The sequence below is a fragment of the Panthera tigris genome, chromosome B1 (assembly GCF_018350195.1).
Source record: "Panthera tigris isolate Pti1 chromosome B1, P.tigris_Pti1_mat1.1, whole genome shotgun sequence".
NCBI classification, from domain to species: Eukaryota; Metazoa; Chordata; class Mammalia; order Carnivora; family Felidae; genus Panthera; species Panthera tigris.
The window spans coordinates 52,782,396-52,801,800 of record NC_056663.1 but is presented as its reverse complement, the minus strand read 5'-3'; the positions used below and the strand labels follow the sequence as shown (position 1 = coordinate 52,801,800).

General features: G+C 41.2%; 1 protein-coding gene across 3 annotated transcripts in view; it reads right to left on the bottom strand.

The window, feature by feature from the left end:
• Nucleotides 1-237: 237 nt before the first annotated feature.
• Nucleotides 238-19,405, bottom strand: part of FDFT1 (farnesyl-diphosphate farnesyltransferase 1) — a 37,898-nt gene continuing 18,730 nt past the window's right edge. For 2 of the 3 annotated variants that reach the window (XM_042983592.1, XM_007097138.2), the window contains 4 exons: nucleotides 17,572-17,763; nucleotides 9,935-10,111; nucleotides 8,710-8,862; nucleotides 238-948 (listed from right to left, as the gene is read on the bottom strand). In XM_042983592.1, coding sequence (XP_042839526.1) covers nucleotides 727-948; nucleotides 8,710-8,862; nucleotides 9,935-10,111; nucleotides 17,572-17,763 — 744 coding nt within the window. In that variant the 3' untranslated portion in view covers nucleotides 238-726. The remainder of the gene's footprint in view (nucleotides 949-8,709; nucleotides 8,863-9,934; nucleotides 10,112-17,571; nucleotides 17,764-19,405) is intronic. The other variant, XM_007097137.3, reaches the window with a different exon arrangement.

Here is a 19,405-nt window from a genome sequence, read left to right as displayed (position 1 = left end):
CTGCCCTTGACAAATGCAGAGTAATTCCATTCTTTTTTACAAACGTATCTTTACATATGGTGTCTTCTCAAGAAGTCAGCCTTGACTGGAGGCCAGTCTTCTACAATGGGGCCAAAGGCAATCCTGCAGTTCCTCTGGGAAAGCTAATCTCCTTTTAAATGAGGAAACCATTCCAGAACACCCAGAAGTGAATCCTTAGCCTTCACGTGCAGAAGACAGTTGCATTCTTAGGAAACATGGGACCACCACCTAGAGCTACAAACACTGACATCTGCCACATTCAAATCAACTGAAGAGAAAACAAAATGAGAAAAATCAGAACCAAACCGAGAAAAATTCACTTCCTGCTAGGACATGTATTCCGAGGTTGCTTCAAATTAAATACATTTCATTAGAATTCTAGCCAGGACTCACACGAAATAAGATCTCTCAGCAACCCCATACGCAACCATTTCCTCTGCCCTGCAGCGAGGAGCACCCGGCTGTTGGCCACCTTGCGCAGATGTGAGCACGCCCACAAATACCTGCTAGCCGAGGGTGAGCTATCCTTCCCTTTTATCCTCATCTTCTCAACTGCATGTCACAGTTTCTAAAGGTCCAAGTCCACAGAGTTCTCTTAGGAATTAGAGCAGGAGGGAAATGGAGGGGGAGGGGGAAACCAACATCCTTCCTTGAAGGAAAGGTCAGTCTATTCCACGGCGAGCGTTAGCTCCCACTCTTACCCAATCAGTGCTCTCCAGTCTGAACATAGTCTTCTGTGACCTGGGACAGGGTGCTCAGATACTGCCAGCTCAGGGCAGCCAAGAGCATGACAAATGACAGGTAAATAGGGGAGTAGTGACTTCGGGAGATCAGCTGACAATTAGGAAGATTCTGTGTCCTGATGGTGGAGATGATCTGTCTTGTTTTACTAGAAGATGGGTCTGAGCTGGGGATTCTATGATAAATCTGTTAAAGAAAGGAAAAAAAAATAGTTAAGTGCCACTTATGGAGTCCTAGGAACTTTATCTTCTGTGTCTACTTCTTACAATAACCCTAAACAGGTAGGTATTTTATAGCCACGTTTCTCTTACAAGGAAACAGATTCAGAGAACATGAAAGGAAACTCCAAGTCACTCCACTAACAAGGCAGGATGTCAACTGAGGCCCAGTAATCCCACAGCCTGTCCTAGGGAGCAAGCAAGGAGGCCTGCACTTGGGGAGCCACCCAGGTCCTCCCTGGTCTTTGCATCCCCAACGCCTCAGAGCCAGGAACAGAATGGAGCTTGGTAACGTCAGCATAGTTTGGGCTGGAGGAGAGCAACACAGAAAAGGGGAAATGATATCGTGAAGACTGGGCGAACACAGCCAAACAAGATGGAATCTGTGCTGTGGGCAACAGGCTAGATGAAGAAAAGCCAGAGCAGAAGCAGGGCACCAGAGAGTTATCCTCGAGTCTTCCCGGTGCCTTCACCCTCCTCCACCTCCACAGACCTGACACCTTTGCTGCCTCCAGGCCTCGCCTCCATGCTTACAGCCACTGCTGCCGGCTAGGCCCTCAATGCCTCTCATCTGAGCTGTCACCAACCTCCAACCTGAGCTCCTTCCGCCTGAACCCTGAAGTCCACTCGCCTGCTCTCCACGCTGTCACCAAAGAAACTAAAAACCTCTGCTTGACACCCTCAGTGGCTACCTATCACCAGCTGAATAAGTTCTGAGTTCCGTGATGTGGAACATGAGGCCACTCATGACCTGGGCCCACTGGGCCTCTCCGGCCTCGCCTGCCGCTCCCCACCTGTCTCTTCTCACTCTAGAACAACTACCCGCTGTCGTCTTCTACTTCTGATGCTCTGCATGCGTCTGTTCCCCTTTGCTCACACCGTTCCCTCTGCCCGGAATGCCCCTGTCACACTCCTTCACCTGGCTAACTTGACCTGTTGCCCAAGTCTTAGGTATTAGTCTTTTAGAAAACCTGCCTTGAACTCTCAGGTTGGGTCACATGCCACTCTCCTACACAGACTCCTACCTTATCACTTAGCACTGAATTCATCTATGTCTATGCGTCTCCCTCACTAGACTGCGAGCCTCTAAGGCACCATGTCTTACCTTTCTGCCTCCAGCCCAGCACTGAGCCTGGCACACAGGAGGCCCTCACTAAGCTGACAAAGCAGTTTAGAGATGACTGAGGGGGAAAGGGACAATGATGTGAGCCCAGAGACAAAAAGGAGGAAGATTACAAAGCGGGCATATTTTTTAAATAATTTTTTTCCCCAGACTTTCATTATATAATGGGTATTAAAAAAATATTTTTTAAATATTTATGAGAGAGAGAGAGAGAGAGCACAAGCAGGAGAGGGGTAGAGAGTGAGGGAGACACAGAATGTGAAGCAGGCTTCAGGCTCTGAGCTGTCAGCCCAGAGCCCAATGTGGGGCTCGAACCCACAAACTGTGAGATCATGACCGGAGCTGAAGTCAGACGCTTAACTGACTGAATGATATAATGGGTATTTTTTTCCAGAGACAGATTATATTCTTGCCACCCTCCCACCTCACCACGGAAAGGGCACAGCTGCGATTTAGTATGACAAGAAAATAAATGAATATGCCCACAGGTGTGCCTGGCTGGCTCAGTCAGTAGAGCATGTGACTCTTGACCTCTGGATCATGAGTTCAAGCCCCACAATGGGCAGAGAGCTCACTGGGAAAAAAATGCCTACAGAAATATGCTAATGATATCTGATACCTAATATTATGCTACCAAGAATAGCTCTAGAAAGAAGAAGAAAAAGGTTTCAATGAAACTACAATTTCCTCTTTCTTTTCAAAAAAATTTAGATAATGGAGTTAAGCTTATAAAAACAAGCAATACAAAAATAAAGTAAAAAAAGGAGACAGAATTCCCTTACTTGCCCCTCAGCCACAGGCCAGTATAGTTACTTTTATACTTTTCCTCACTATGCCCTTATAACCTCAGATAAAAATGTATGAAATGTCATACACAATAATACAGTATTACCATATACTGGTGTAGTTACTTTTATACCTCTTGCCATGTGCATATAAGCCAATATAAAAACATATAAAATGTCATATATACGTATTATATAGTCTACACACTATACAGAATGGCTGTTCTATATAATGTATAAATATGACTATATTGTGTATATGAAATTATACACTTTATTTTTAAGATAGGTTATAAACATATTATGCTGTAATTTGACTTTTTTCACTCACATAATTTCTTTAATCTTTTTTTAAAATTTTCTTTCATGTTTATTTATTTTTGAGAGAGACAGAGACACAGTGGGGGTGGGGCAGAAAGAAAAGGAGACACAGAATCCGAAGCAGGCTCCAGGCTCTGAGCTGTCAGCACAGAGCCTGACGAGGGGCTCGAATTCATGAACTGCAAGATCATGACCTGAGCTGAAGTTGGTGCTTAACCGACTGAGCCACCTAGGTGTCTCACTCACGTAATATTTTATGGATATTTTTCTTTTTCTTTCTTTTCTTTCTTTCTTTCTTTCTTTCTCTCTCTCTCTCTCTCTCTCTCTCCTTCCTTCCTTCTTTCCTTTCCTTCCTCCCTCCCTCTTTCTTCTTTCTTTCCTTCTTTCTCTTCCTTCCTTCCTTCCTTCCTTCCTTCCTTCCTTCCTTCCTTCCTTCCTTCCTTCCTTCCTAGGTAAGTTCCTTGACCACTGTGGAGCCTAATGAGGGGTTGAACTCATGACCCTTGAGCTGAGATCAAGAGTCAGACGCTTAACTGAGCCAGGAGCTTCTATGGACATTTCTTAATGCCAGAACCTAGAAAAAGAGGTCATTCCTTTTAAACACAACCTACATAATGTGAACACACTATAATTTATAATCAACCCCCTCCTAATAAGGACCGAGGACAAAATGCTACAATCAGCGTCTCTGTACATTTTCTAGTTAATTGTGTAGGTAAAGTCCTAGAATTGCGTGGTCAAAGGCTAATGCACACAAAATTCTGACAAGTATGAACAGCTAATGTCATTAACCAAAAGAAAAAAGAAAAAACGTTTAGAAGCATCTGGGTCGTTCAGTTAGTTGAGCATCCAACTTAGGCTCAGGTCATGATCTCGTGGTTTGTGGGTTCAAGCCCCACATGGGGCTCTGTACTTACAGCTCAGAGCCTGAAGCCTACTTCATATTGTGTCTCCTTCTCTTTTTGACCCTCCCCTGCTTGCTCTCTCTCTCTCTCTCTCTCAAAAATGAATAAACGTAAAAAAAAAAAAAAAGGTTTATGACCAAGGACTGAACTGGAATAATCAAGTCTGGAGTGAAAAGCATGGGGTGGAGGAAACAGCCTGGCCATAGAAGAGAATGCCAGGAAGATTTTGTGCAGCCAGAAGAAACAAAAATCAAGACAACTCTGGGAGATAAGGAGCCAGAAAGGCAAAGGAGGAGACAGATGGGTAAGAGGTTAAACGTGAGGTAAGCGGCACAGAAGCCAAGACAGGGAAGGGCTTTCATGGTGAGAAAGATCCAGTGTCGAATTTTTAAAAAATTTGTCACTAGAGCACTGTCTTGGTGGCTCAGTCGGCTCAGCGCCCAACTCTTGATCTTGGCTCAGGTCATGATCTCACAGTTGGGGAGACTGAGCCCCGTGTTGGGCTCTGAGCTGATAACACAGAGCGTGCTTGGGGTTCTCTCTCTTCCTCTCTTTCTGCCCCTACTCTCTCTCTCAAGATAAATAAATAAACTTTAAACAAACAAAAACTGGTCATTAGAAGGTCATTAAATCACCTCAGTAAGAAAAGTTCTGACAAGGAATGAACAAAAGCTAGGATGAGGTGGGTTGAGAAAAAAATGGGAATCAATAACATGAAGTACACGAATCCTTCGAGAAGCTTAACTGTGAGGGAGAGGAGGATGGGGACGAGGTAGAGAGGAGCAAAGTCAAGCCAAGTATTGATCTGTTTACTTTTTGAAGCCGAGTGGCCAGAGTGCAAATACAAACTAGAGGAGGGACCCAAAAAGGAGGGGGCTTTAGATAAAGAGGAGGTGGATCTTGAGGGGGTGAGAGGCAGGAGCAGGAGTGCATACCTGCAGGGGTTAGGCTCACACAGGAGAGACGGACAGAGAAGTGGAGACAGTTCACAACATATAATCTCGTACTTCCTCCTGTGGTTAAAGGCAGAGCCAGCGGAGAAGGAAAGAATGGATGTACAGCAGTACTTTTCTTGTTTTGAGACAGAGAGAGAGTGAGCGAGCACACGAGAGGGGAAGGGGCAGAGGGGGAGACAGAGAATCTTAAGCAGGATCCTGGACCGGTGAGGCCGGCAGGACTCAGGGATCATGACCTGAACCAAAATCAAGAGTCGGACACTCAACCGAGTCACCAGGCGTCCCCAGCAGTGCTTTTCAAACTTTATGTTCACAGGAATCACCTGGGGATCTTGGTAAAGGCAGATTCTGAGTCAACAGGTTTGAGTAGGGGTGAGGCTCTAGCAAGTGCCCAAGGGCCGCCAATGCTGCACAACACTTGTGAGATGTGAGCACAAAAAGGGCCTGGAGAGCAGGACGATGCTCTAGAGGAAGCACAGTGTAGCATGAAATGGGAAGGTGTGCCCGCTTAAGAGAGGTTGCCCTCGCCGAGGAGTGAGCATTGGCACAGAAGGAAACAACAGCTTCTGGCCGTTTGCCTGAGTATTTGTTTCTGTCCCAAAATAGCTGGTTGAGCTTCTCGCCAGCTGACAGGTATCCAGACTGGTTTGCAGCTGAGGCTGCTCCAGAGGACAGAGGGTGTGGAAGAGCAGTGCCCATCTCCTCAGGAAGGTTCGGTGTCCCTCTAACTCCTCCTTTAAACATTAGAGTCCCATGAGGAGACCTTTACACGCCCCTGCGAGTGCATTCTTGTTACCACCAGTTAAGCCCAGGGAACTGACAGAACCTTTTGTTTTTAATCTGAGAACCTTTTTTTTTTTTAATAATGTTTGTTTATTTTTGAGAGAGAGAGAGAGTGTGGGGGAGGGGCAGAGAGAGAGGGAGACACAGAATCCAAAGCAGACTCCAGGATCTGAGCTGTCAGCACAGAGCCCGATGCGGGGCTCGAACTCAATCTAACCACGAGATCATGTCCTGAGCCAAAGTCGGACGCTTAACCAACTAACTGAGCCACCCAGGCTCCCCAAGCTGACAGAAGACTTGCAGTCTTCCTGCAAAGGACAGACTTGGTCAGTGAGAAGTAGGATCAGGGTTAATATCTGGACACCAGCAAATAGACAACTTGCGGTCTTCAAAAAGTTTTAACTTGAAATTTCATTCATGAGGACATTAAAACCATTATCACATTTTATTCCTTTGGACTTGAAAGACTTGAGATTTTTCTGAATCAGATCAAGTATTAATGTTTCCTCCAAATCACGCTGGGTTTCACCAGAGTAGCTTTAAAAACTGATGACCTCAATCAGTGTTCCTTAAAGGGCCAGAAATTCTTTTCAGCTTGGTGGGTCACCCTCTGTTGCAGCTTCTCAACTCTGCTACTGTATTTTGAGGCTGCCTCAGACAAGACATATGCGAATGGGCATGGCTGTGTTTTAATAAAAAGTTATTTACAAAAGCAGTGGGGGTGGGGAGGTCAGTCAGCTGTAGTGTGGGTACCCATGCCCCAAATCAAACTGTTGATCACAACCAGGATTTAATTCCAATGGGTAAGGAAAACACCAGATAAAATCTGAATGTTAATATAGTAACGGAACTAGCAAACAACATTTTTAAAAAATGGTTTTTTGAAATCGGTGGTCAGTATTAAAACTAAAATATTCTCTGAACTACACACTACATAAAAGGATTCTAATTGATACAAAACAGAGAAAAAGTGCCTAATAAAGTACTACTCAGTTTAGAAAGGATAATCCAACCCCCTTAGAATTGTAGTGAACAGCATATGGTCTGAAGTCAGCCAGATCTGGGTCCAAATTATGGCACCAGCCTCAAGTTTCCTTGATATTAATAGCACCCACCTTTTTGGTTGCTATGTCAGGCACACAGTAAGCTCAGAGTAAGTGCTGGCTATATGGTGAACCAGACCGTCCCAAATCTCATAAGCAGCAATTTTTTGGTCAATGGCTGAACACTTAAGTCACTAAAAGAATTTTAGGATTAAAAAAATTTTTCTTTAGTTTTCTCTTATGCCTTCTACAGGTACCTCTGGTAGAAATGCTGAAGTCCAAAGCTCGTCAGAAGACAGGGCGTAACTCCAAGGAGAATGTGCAATATGCCATAGAAATCAGAGGAAATAACTGTTTTTGCAGAATTCTATTTAGAGGAAACCACTATTACCAATTGCATCCCTGTAAAGGCATAGCCAGAGGACTGGAAGGAGGCAGAAAACTACTGACAGCAATAGTTACCTCTGGGAGGCGGGGGGAGGAAGATCTTACTATGTTTTCATGTATTTCTGTAGTATTACAATCTTCAGTAAGAACATACCTAAGGATCTCAGAGCCACCCAGCTCCCTAGTGTGACAGTCAAAAAAAAAAAAAAAAATCTCTAGACATTGCCAAATGTCCCCTGCAGGGAAGGGGGTACTAAAGTATCTCCAATTAAGAACCACTGCTAGGGCGCCTGGGTGGCTCAGTTAAGCATCCAACTTCAGCTTGGGTCATGATCTTGTGGTTTGTAGGTTCAGGCCCCACATCAGGCTCTGTACTGACAGCTCAGAGCCTGGAGCCCGCTTCTGATTCTGTGTCTCCCTTTCTCTCTGCCCACTCCCTGCTCACACTCTCTCTCAAAAATAAACAAACATTATTAAAAAAAAAAAAAAAACAAAAAACAAAAAAAACAAAGGAACCACTGATCTAGGACCTAGAGTTTTAGCCTCTAAGAAAAGGCTTTTTTGAACCTAGTCATATATTATACCCTCCACAGAAAGATATTTGACTTGAACAAGTATGTTCTGTTTTATAGGATGGTTTTGGTACTTGAAATGAGATTTGCATTAGAAAATTTAGAAATCGGGGCGCCTGGGTGGCTCAGATGGTTAAGCATCCGAGTTTAGCTCAGGTCACGATCTCGCAGTTTGTGGGTTTAATCCCCATGTTGAGCTCTGTGCTGACAGCTCAGAGCCTGGAGCCTGCTTCAGATTCTGCGTCTCCCTCTCTCTCTGTCCCTCCCCCACTTGCATGCACACTTTCTCTCTCTCTCAAAAATAAATAAAAACATTAAAAGAATTATAAAAAAAGAAAAAAAAATTTAGATATCATTGCAACTTGATGGTTTTCCTTTGCCAAAATTCCCTACTGTGGTTTCTCAGTTGAGGCCTATGAAGTCATAGAAAGTACTGGATTGGGTGTGAGGCTGTGTGGATGGACTGGGGTCCCAGATCTACTCAGTCAGATACTGCATTTGCATCCACAAGACTTAGCCTCATTTTTCTCACCCATAAAACAAAAAGCCTGACTGGCCTCTAACATCAGCTTCCAGCTCAAAACCTATGATTCTGCTTAGGAGCTCCACCCTAAAGGCTTGCTGCCTTTATACTCTCTCACCAGGGTGCTGTGCAACTCTGAACAATCAGTAACTCATGCATACACGAACTTTCCAAATAAAGGAGACCAACTCCTGTCCTGTCTCTTTATACCATAACACAGTAAGTTGTTAGGATCATCTAATATTCAAATATAAACTATTTAAACAATGATATTATTTAAATACTATAAAAAATAGCTAGAAATTATCCAGGTAGTTAAATAGAAACCCACCTCTTCCATATACTGGTATATTATAGCTTTGACAGCTGGCATATTGGTGGCATCCATCATTAGAGTTACTGCTTGTCCTTTTCGGATCTTCACTACGCCTTTGAACACCTGCTGGTTATTGTAACAGGCAGCCAAAGTGGCAATGGCCATTACCTACAGATATTAGGTGGGGGAGACGAAAGAAAATGCTAATTCATTTCATTTCATGAAAGAAAAGAAATGGTACTATAGGCAATCACCATTGTGAAAACGTAAAAAAAAATCTTCTATAGAATAAGAAAGTGCCAAAGAGCTAAGATGTAACTGACCAAGAAAAAGTACCCATGAAGAAAGCATATCAAAACTTGTACCTTTCCCACTCCTCCCTTCCTCAACAACAGCCTCAAGTGATCTTTGCAGTCTTAAATGATTCTTTGGTTTGACCATGAAAACTTTTTATTTGGAAAAAACAAACACGAGCCAATACAACATTTTCTATGCTAGAATAATGAGTCATAGAGCTGAAAAATGTATCTCAAAATAATATCTGCAAATAATTTTCTATTTTTCCTATAACAAACAAACCATCATATGTGAAAAAAAACAGCATGGAGGAGGGGGTAGGGCACAAATGGGAAGGAGGGATAGTTCCCAAGCTCAAAGGTGTACTATTTCTAGGATAAACGGAAACCTATGTCAGGCCTACAGATTTTAGCTCCAACAACAATTCAAGATTGGCCATTAAAAGATTAAATCGAGTTTCCAAATCAGTTAAATCCTAGAACTTTCATTTACTGGAGTTAAAGTAATTAGTAAGGCATTTAAAAAGTGTAAGCTCCTAGGATATTGAGGGGCTAGGTCCATAGGGCCAGGTTCTGTTCTCATGAGTCTAGGAAAAGCACAGCAAAAACTAGGCGCTTAAGACTTTGTAATGACAACACCTTCACCTACATTTTACCCAGCACTCCCCATAAATCTAAGCCAAAGCCCTAGATTTAACTGTGAGAATAAGGATCTAGCGAGGCTGAGCTGAGGGTGGTGGTCATAGAGCAAAGGGAAGGTATGGTGAGACACTGCCTCTTCGCCAGCAAAAGAAAACAGACCAGAGTCCTCTTTTTAAGGACCCATATTCCGAATACAGCAAACCAAAATAGTAAATGCATTCTATCCACCCCCATCACCACCACCACACCACTGCCTGTAGCTTCCACCTCTCTTCTACAACAAGAACAGCAGCACTGCATACCTGTGGAATAGCACAGAAGTTAAACACACTTTGGTTTCTAAGTCTTGAAAGGTAAGTGATGACATCTGGGATGTGGTGTAGTGCGTTGGTTATAAGTTCGTTCAGGCACTGCACAGCTGAGTCAATATTCTGTGGCTTAGCAAAATCACCCAACTTCTTAACATACTTGCTCCAAACCTTAAAAAAGAAGTCAGAATGTGCATAAGGGAAGAAGGTTTCCAAGCAACATGAAAGAATCTTCGTGAATAAGAACTATGATAGACAGTAAAGTTTTTCTTAGCTGCGGACTCCTCTTTCACCAAGATCAAGTCTGTTTTAAGCTCCACACAGGGGCTATTTGTGACAATCAGTCAGGGTCTGATCACAACCTGGGAGTCAGTTAAGTTTCTGGGAAATTGTCCTTTTGGGAAGATTAGTACAGCATGTACTACAGCAATACTTTAATGACTTCAGATAAAGAAAACTCGTGTTATTCAGAAGGCATTAGTCTACTCCTGAAAAAAATAACCAGATATATACAAAACCAGCTACAACAATACTGTAGGCTAAACAGTAAAATTCTGATGATGGTCAGGTCTCCAAGTAATTAGTGATTAACATCACGTACCCAATTCCGAGAATTCAGAATGCTGCCAAACAATCGTATTTGGGGAAAATGAGCTAAGTCTGTACTATGAGAACATTACCTCCTTGGATCTTAGTAACTCAAAAGTGAAATAACATCTTCAACTCCAATGGTGGGACTGATTTGACAATTTTTAATGTTAATATTTAAAGGAATCTCTAGGGGCACCGGGTGGCTCAGTCGGTTCAGTGTCTGACTCTTGATTTCGGCTCAGGTCATGATCCCAGGATCGTGGGATTGAGTCCCGAATCGGGCTCTGTGCTGAGTGTGGAACCTGCTTAAGAGTCTCTCTTTCTCTCCTTCAATCCCTCTCCCCTGCTCGTATTCTCCACACACACACACACACACACACACACACACACACACACACAAATTAAATATCAGAAAAAAAATAAAGTAGTTTCTGAAGCTAACATAAAACTTACTTTCATCTTTGGTAACCATTTTTTTTAAGTATTTTTTTTTTTTTAATTTTAAGTTTATTTATTTATTTTGAGAGAGAAAGTGAGAGCAGGGAAGGGGCAGAGAGAGAGAGAGAGAGAATTCCAAGCAGGCTCCATATTGTCAGCACAGAGCCCGACGTGGGGCTTAAACTTACAAACCGTGAGATCGTGACTTTAGCTGAAATCAAGAGTCAGACACATAACCAACTGAGCCACCCAGGCACCCCATTTTTGAAAACTCTTAAGCCGCCCAAAGAATGACACTCATTGTAACCTTATGCACTCCCCCAAATACATGACTGGCCTAAGAGGACTAGGAGATTCTATGGAAAGTCAAGTTTGTTATCCATTTTTAATTTCACCTTAAACACACTCAGATTGATGGTACTAGATCAATGATGGTACAAGATCTGCAGAACTTGGAGAAAATAGTTAATAAACCCCTATGTATACATCTACCGGCCTCAACAATTATTGACATTTGGCCCGTCTTGTTCCATCATGCAGGTTCTATCTGTGGCGTTGGCATCTCGCCTGTGCCCACTTTTGTCTTGGAGCTCCTGGGGGTGCTTTGTACAGGTTATCCACGGGCTGGGTTTTGGGTGTTTGTTCGGATTTTTTTGTCGAGTTGTTTCATCTCTTTTTGAGAATTTGGGAAAAATCCCCAAACCATGCTGCTGCCACCATCACTACCATTTTTACAAAATCCAAACTTCCTGCTAATAGATGCAGAAAGGATGACAGAATTAGGATAGCACCTTTTGGCCTCTTCACTGATAATAAGTCTAGGGAGCAACCACCACGAAGAAAAAGAACCCGCAACTTACAAGGAAAAGAAAACGATCATTAGATTTTCAACAGCCAGTCTGTAAAAGCAGAAGAAAATGGGAGTAACACATTTAAGGTACTCAAAACTATGAGCTAAAAACTTCATAGCTAGAAAAAACTGACTTTCAAATATCAAGGACACAAATTATCTTCAATATGTATAAACATGGAGAATTATTATTCTCATGGCTCTTTCCTATCTACCAGAGTGCGACCTCCGGACAACCAAAATGGTTAGAGACATCAACATAAAGGCTGGTGGTGAGCATAAACCAAGACAAAATAAAGGAGAAAAGGGAGATATTACGGTAGTAACGGCTATCTGATCTGACGATTCAGATATAAATGTAATCATAAAAAACTGGGAATTAGGATATCATATGCAAAAAAATTTTTTTGAATTATTTTCCGTAAGCATATTTGGTGGTAGTAGCATCAGTATCACTATTCAGAGACTGCAAGATCTGTAATGTGGAAAAAAAGCAGATGAGTAGTTATGGCATATACTAATTCTGGCATCTCTTATTTCCCTGAGAAATATGAATCTCAATGAGGAAAAAATGAGGTGGAGATATAATATAGAGGAGACGATTATATAACCATTCTATTGTCCTGCGTTTGAATTGGAAATATCAATACAAATTTACAAGGTATTTGTAAATTTACCAATATAAATTACAAGGTATTTTAGCTTTAAAACTAGACACACACACACACACACACACACACACACACACACACACACACACACGGGCTACCCCAAGAGCAATGACTATCCTGCCCAAGTGTGGTGTTGGCTATTATTTTCCATTAGCCCAGGTGTCTTCCCTGAGCTTCTTGAATAGCTGGAGGAGTCCAGATCTTAGACAGTAAATGTACAAAATGAGTTTAGAACATCTTCACGTATCAAATGGCAAGGAAGCTATCATAGACTATTAAGGGTCATGAGGACTCAAGAGCCAACCTGAATCTATTCCCGACCAAAGAAGGGAAATTTTAAGCTTTAATAATGAGAATAATTACAACCAATTAAACCCAAATTTGTTTTAATCTGTAAGTTTATAATGACAGCAAAAGATAACTAATTGGTCACCTTCTGAGGGTGACAGAAAATTATCTTAAAAGCTAGGTAAAGGAAAGAATCAAATATATGTACTGCCTTCCATACGTGATTTGTACCACTCAATAAGCAAATAATAAAGGAGAGAACATATCTCCTATAAAATCAGCCCAGCTAATAAAGGAAGGCACAAATATAGAATTAAAAAGTTCTTATTTTATGGCATAAAATTGAAAGTCCTGAAATGAACCCTCATATTTAGGGTCAACTGATTTTCAACAGGGGTGCTAAAATAATTCAATGGGGGAAAGAACAATCTTTTCAACAAATAGTACTGGGACAGCTGGACATTTGTGCAAAATGATAAGCTGGACCCCTACCTCACACCACATACAAAAACTAACTCAAAATGGATCAAAGCACTCAATTAAGAGCTAAAACTATAAAACTCTTAGAAGAAAATATAGGCATAAATCTTCATGACCTTAGATTAGGCAATGGTTTCTTACATAAGCACAATACAAAAGAGAAAATTGGATAAATTGGACCTCATCAAAATTAAAAACTTTTACGCTCCAAAAGACATCAAGAAAGGAAGAAGATAACCCACAGACTGGGAGAAGATATTTGTAAATCATGTATCTGATAAGGGACAGTGTATTCAGAGCATAGAAAGAACCCTTACAACTCAATAATAAAAACAAACAATACCATTAAAATATCTGAAAATATTTTAGTAGTTTTCAGAAAAAGTACCTGAATAGATATTTCTCCAAAGAAAATATACAGATGGCCAACCACATGAAATGCTCCACATCATTAGCTATCAGATTGCATATCAAAACCACAATGAGAAACCACTTCACACCCACGAGGAGGGGTATAATAAAAAAAGATAGATAATATGGAGAAGTAGGGAGTTATTGTTTAAAGGGTACAGAACTATACACTTAAAAAATAGTTTGAATGGTAAATCTTATATTACATAAACTTTACCACAATAAAAAAAAGATGTTAAACACATACATAAAAAAAGGTGAGAACTGTTGGCAAAGCTGTGGAGAAACTGGAACCCTCATATACTGCTGATAGGACTGGTACAAGGGTGTAGTCACTGTGGAAAACAGTCTGGCAGTTCCTCAAAGGTTAGTAGCTGTATGAAGCAGCAATTCCTCTCCAAGCTATATGTATATATATGCAAGAGAAATGGAAACACATGTCCACTCAAAACCTTGTATACAAATGTTCACAGCATATTAATAATAGCCAAAAAGTGGGGGCACCTGAGTTGGTTGAGCATCCGACTTCAGCTCAGGTCATGATCTCATGGTTCATGAGTTCAAGCCCCACATCGGGCTCTCTGCTGTCAGCACAGAGCCCGCTTCAGATCCTCTGTCTCCCTCTCTCTCTGTCCCTCCCCTGCTCTTTCTCTCTCTCTCAAAAATAAACAAACATTAAAAAATAATAAAAGCCAAAAAGTGGAAACAACCCAAATATTCCTCAACTGATAAACAAATGAAATGTGGCATATCTATATAAGTGAATATTGTTTGACTATAAGAAGGAATAATGTGTTGATAACATACTACCTCCTGGATGAACCTTAAAAGCATCACGCTAAGGGAAAGAAGTCAGTCACATATTATAGGATTCCATTTATATGAAAGGTCCAAAACAGGCCAATGTACAGAGACAGAAAGAAGATGGTTGGTTGCCAAGGGCTGGGGAGTGGGCATCAGCGGAAAACAGATCATGACTGCTCGAAGGCATGTGGTTTCTTTCTGGGGTAATGAAAATGTTCTAAAATTAATTGTGATTGTTGCACAACTCTGTGAACATACTAAAAAAACACTAAAATCTTTAGAAGGATGAACTGCATATAGTAAGTGAACTCTGTCTCAATAAAGCTGTGATAAAAATACTATTTCGCAACCCTAATAAATTAACAGAACTAGGGATGAAGCCTGATTGCTAACATCAAAAGTGGGCAAAGATCAGACATTACGTGCCTCTTGATAAAAGAGCACACCAACATCTTTCATCAAGAGGTGCATGCTCATTTTTATTTAAACACATTTGATGTGTTTTAATCCATTGCCATTTTTATTCTTTTTTGGTACTCGAAGTGTTCCATATGTGGCCAGTGAAAGCCCCTTCAAATTGGATTGTGTGCCTCTTTACCCTGTACTTTTTACTTTGATAGTTCCCTTACTTTCTGGCATGACAGTATATTTCAAGCTCCTTTTATGTATTTTCTGCCCTTATTGTTCCTTATACTGGGAAATGGTATTAAAAGAGCAAATTGGAACACCAGAGGTACATATTACTACTGGTTTGGTCATTGTTGCTAAACAGAGGTAGACTTTTTTTTTTTAAAGAATCTGTATCATGAGTTCATACTGATATTTCCAATTCAGTTCAGGATTATGGGAGTTTTGCTTAACTTGTTTCCTATTTGTATCTTGTATTTTAGACTGAAAAACCTTGGTTCTTAGACTGATAAGAACACAATTGCCTATTTACTTTATGTTACCAAGTTTCTGTAATAGTTGCAGTATTTCAACAAAAATATTCACAGTATGATTACTGAAAACCTTTTATTACTTTTGGTTTATCCTTCCATTTAAACTCTGCTGTTGAGATAAGTCAGAGAAAGACAAATACCATAGGATTGCACGCATATGTGGAATTTGACAAAACAGATGAACATACGGGAAAAGGAGGAAAAAAGGAAACAAACCACAAGACACGTTTAATGATTGAGAACTGGAATGTTGGTGGAAGGAGGTGGGTGGGAGATGGGCTAGATGGGTGATGGGAACTAAGGAGGGCACTTGTGATGAGCACTGGGTGTTGTATGTAAGTGATCATTCACTAAATTCTACTGAAACCAATACTGCACTGTATGTTCACTAAAATTTTAATAAAAAGTAAAAAACAAAAACACAAAACTATGGTATTGTGCACCTGTTTTTTTCATTTAATAATATAGCCTGGAGATTACTCCATAATAGTATAGTTCTTCTTGCGCTCCACCAGCGCAATATATACCATAGGTTCATTCAACCAGTCCTGTATAGAGGGACATCCAAGTTGTTAATAAATTGTAACTATTACAAACAACACTGAATCCATATGCTCCCATATGAGTCATTTGCCAAACTGCCAGGCCTCAGGGCTGTACCAGTATACGCTCACCAGCCACACAAGAGTGCCTGGTTCCCCAATCTTGCTTCATTCAGGCCTATCAAACTTTTGACTGTCTGCCAGTCCAATGCAAGAAATAGTATCTCAGGATTCTTTTATATCTTTTTTGGGTTAGGCTATTTGAACTGACATTCATTAAGCACCCTGGGCTGCAGTTTATCTCACTTCATACACACCACCACCCTGTGGTATAAACTATTCAATTTTACAGAAAGAGGGAAGTGAAATGTGTGCAGGACTGCAGAGCTGGGACTCATGAACCACACTTGGGTGATGCGCTTGTGTGAGAAGCAGCGTCATACGGTGGTCAGGCCCTGGCAGGGATCCAGAAGACTGGGGCGTCCCTTCTAGCGGCCACTGACTCATTCACCGTAGGTCCTCACACGAATCGCTTCCCTTCTCTGAGGATTGGTGTCAAAGGAAGGGTGCACAAGAGCTGCTTCCCAACCCTGCCTGCACAGTAGTCCCCTGGGAAGCTTGACAAACTACGGCGTCTCAGCCCAGGGTAGTTTTAATGTGAATTTTTCTCATTAGGAGTAAGATTGATCATCTTTTCAGCTGTTTAATGATCTTTCTTTCCTTGATCTGTTCTCATCTCTTTGTCCATCTTCCTATAGGGTAACTGGTCTTAACTTTTAGCAGTTTTTATTTGCGGCATAAGTTGCAAATATTTTCCCTACTTTGTCACCTTTTTTTCCACTTTAAAACCACTTGGTTTTAGGAAACCATTTTATGGAAATCAATAGGCAAATGTAGGAAATAGTCATAAGATTTTCTAGCTTTCCAGGGTGCCTGGGTGGCACAGTTAGAAGACTCTTGATCTTGAGGTCGTGAGTCTGAGCCCCACATTGGGTGTAGAGATTACTTAAATTAAAAAAAAATAAGGAAAAATATTTTATAGCTTTCTTTCTGAATAAAACCAATGTCCAAGTCTTTCCCTATTTTTTTAAAATTGAGTCAAAGATCAACTCTGGTCTCTTATAATGAACATCTGTAGTTTCTGTCTATTTAGCATCTTTCTTCCTGGGGTGGGTGGGGGGAATCCATCTATGTGTGTTGGGCAGAGATAATCCAGGTCTGGCCAAAGTATTCAGCCCTCTGGCTACAGCAGCTGATGGGCACAGGAACCAAGCCCCACCAAGCAGGCCTTCACAAGCTAATAAGTTGTGAGTCATGGGTTGTTACACCTACTACTTGGGAGAAAGCCTGTCCAAGAGATAGAAAGAAGGGGGAAAAGCCACACGCGCGCGCGCACACACACACACACACACACACACACACACACACACACGACTGAACCTGTGGATTTGGCCAGTCCACCCTGAAGCAAACTAAATCTTAACCTGTTTTATACACTCTCTTCCGTTGTCTCAGGCAGTTTGATTCATGTTTCTATCACTTGCAACCAAAAGATTTGTTTTGTGTTCAGAAAAGTATTTGACATTATTTTTCCCAAATCCCCTAACTCTGTTACCTCTTGAGGCCAAAACTCTCTTCCTTCTCGTTGGTCTTCCAGATAATCACGAATGATGTTTGTTTTCTGCAGAAACAGGCCCATAGAATTGGCACGTTCTACATCTTCACCAACTAGGGGGTCCTCTAACTCTGAGGCTGAGAACAGACGGGAAAGGCCAATTCCCACCAGCCCGGCGACATAGTGACAGTACTGTAAAAGATTATTTTTAAAGTACTTTAATACGTATTTACTGACATGAAAACAGTAAAGATCATTAACTACAAAACAAAAGCAAAAACAAAAACAGGTTCCAAACAGAAAGTACAACATCTTATTTTGATTCAGACACAAATATACACTATGGACATGTAAGGAATAAAAAAACATCCAAAAAGGATGTGCACAAAAGGTTTAACCAAAGCGATCTCTGATCTCTGGCTGGTGTGATGTTTTTGTTTCACCTGCATTTTCTGTATTGCTACTGTGAACATGCATTACTTCTAGAATAAAAGGTTACTGAAAAAATAAACTAGTACAGTAAACTTTTTGAGATCTAAAATTGAGAGTGAAGGCCATAGGGAATTAGGAATATTCTAATAGAAACTAAAATACTAAGTAGAGTTTAATCTTGAAGACATTTAGAGATCTGGCAGTGTCTCAAAATCTTCATTATACAGAAGAACAAAGTACAACCACTATGTTCTCGACACTGTTTTAAGCACTCTGCATATTCAGTCCTCACAAACACCTTTATGAGGCACGTATTATTTTTTAAAAATTTTTAATGTTTGTTTATTTTTGAGAGAAGACAGAAGAGCAGGGGAGGGGCAGAGAGAGAGAAAGAGAAGATCCAAAGCAGGCTCTGTGCTGACAGCAGAGAGCCCAATGCAGGGCTTGCACTCACGAACCGTGAAATCATGACCTAAGCTGAAGTCAGACACTGAACCGACTGAGCCACCCAGCACCCTGAGGCATGTATTATTATTACCACCATTTTAGGAAGCTGGGACAGAAAAGAAGTCAGTTAATTGTCCAAGATCACTCATCTGAGAAGTCAGAGGCCAGGGACTCAAAGCCAGGTGGTCTGGCTTAAAGGCAGGCTTTAACAATTTCGATAAAACTGCCTCTCCTCAAAAGAGATCTTGGCAAACATCATTCTTAATCGTCAAAGACTTTTTCTCCATAAAAGTGGCTTGTCAAAGCTATCCTCTCCTGAGAAGAGTATTGCAAGACAACTTAATGCAATACTCTTATGAAATGAATGTCCATTAGACAATTTTAGAAGTGGAGAGCAGTTAAAGGTACACTCTGGGGAGGACATTAGGAAGGGTAAACGTTAGGGAAAGACCACAGAGGAGGGTCTTTGGTTGAAAGTAACACAAAGCCAGAGACCAATCAAGGGGCACAATGAAACGGCAAAAAGAATGCACTCGGAATACGGTCTAGGAAAGGAAGAATCTGGAAAGAGTAAAGATATGCTAAAATTAGACAGAAATGAGCTGTGGGAAACTATAAGAAATTTCCAAAGAACTACTAGAAATTTAAAAACATGAGTACATCCATAGAGCTGTCCAAGGAAAAGTATATTTTAAGATAATGGTTCTTTGGATAGAAATATTCCTAGAATGGAGGCAGTCCTCCTCCTCCACAGTTAAAGAGAGAGGGGGAAATCATTAAAAGTACTGATCTAATCAGAACTTGTATTCAACAACCGATCATTAGGTTCCTTGTGTAGGTCTGCAGGGCAGAAAAGGAAGTTACCATGCAGCTAACGAGTGCTGATTCTTGGCCAGGAGTTGTTTCAGCTTTAACTTTAAATTGATCAACTGATAGCCCAGCAGCAGTCACACGC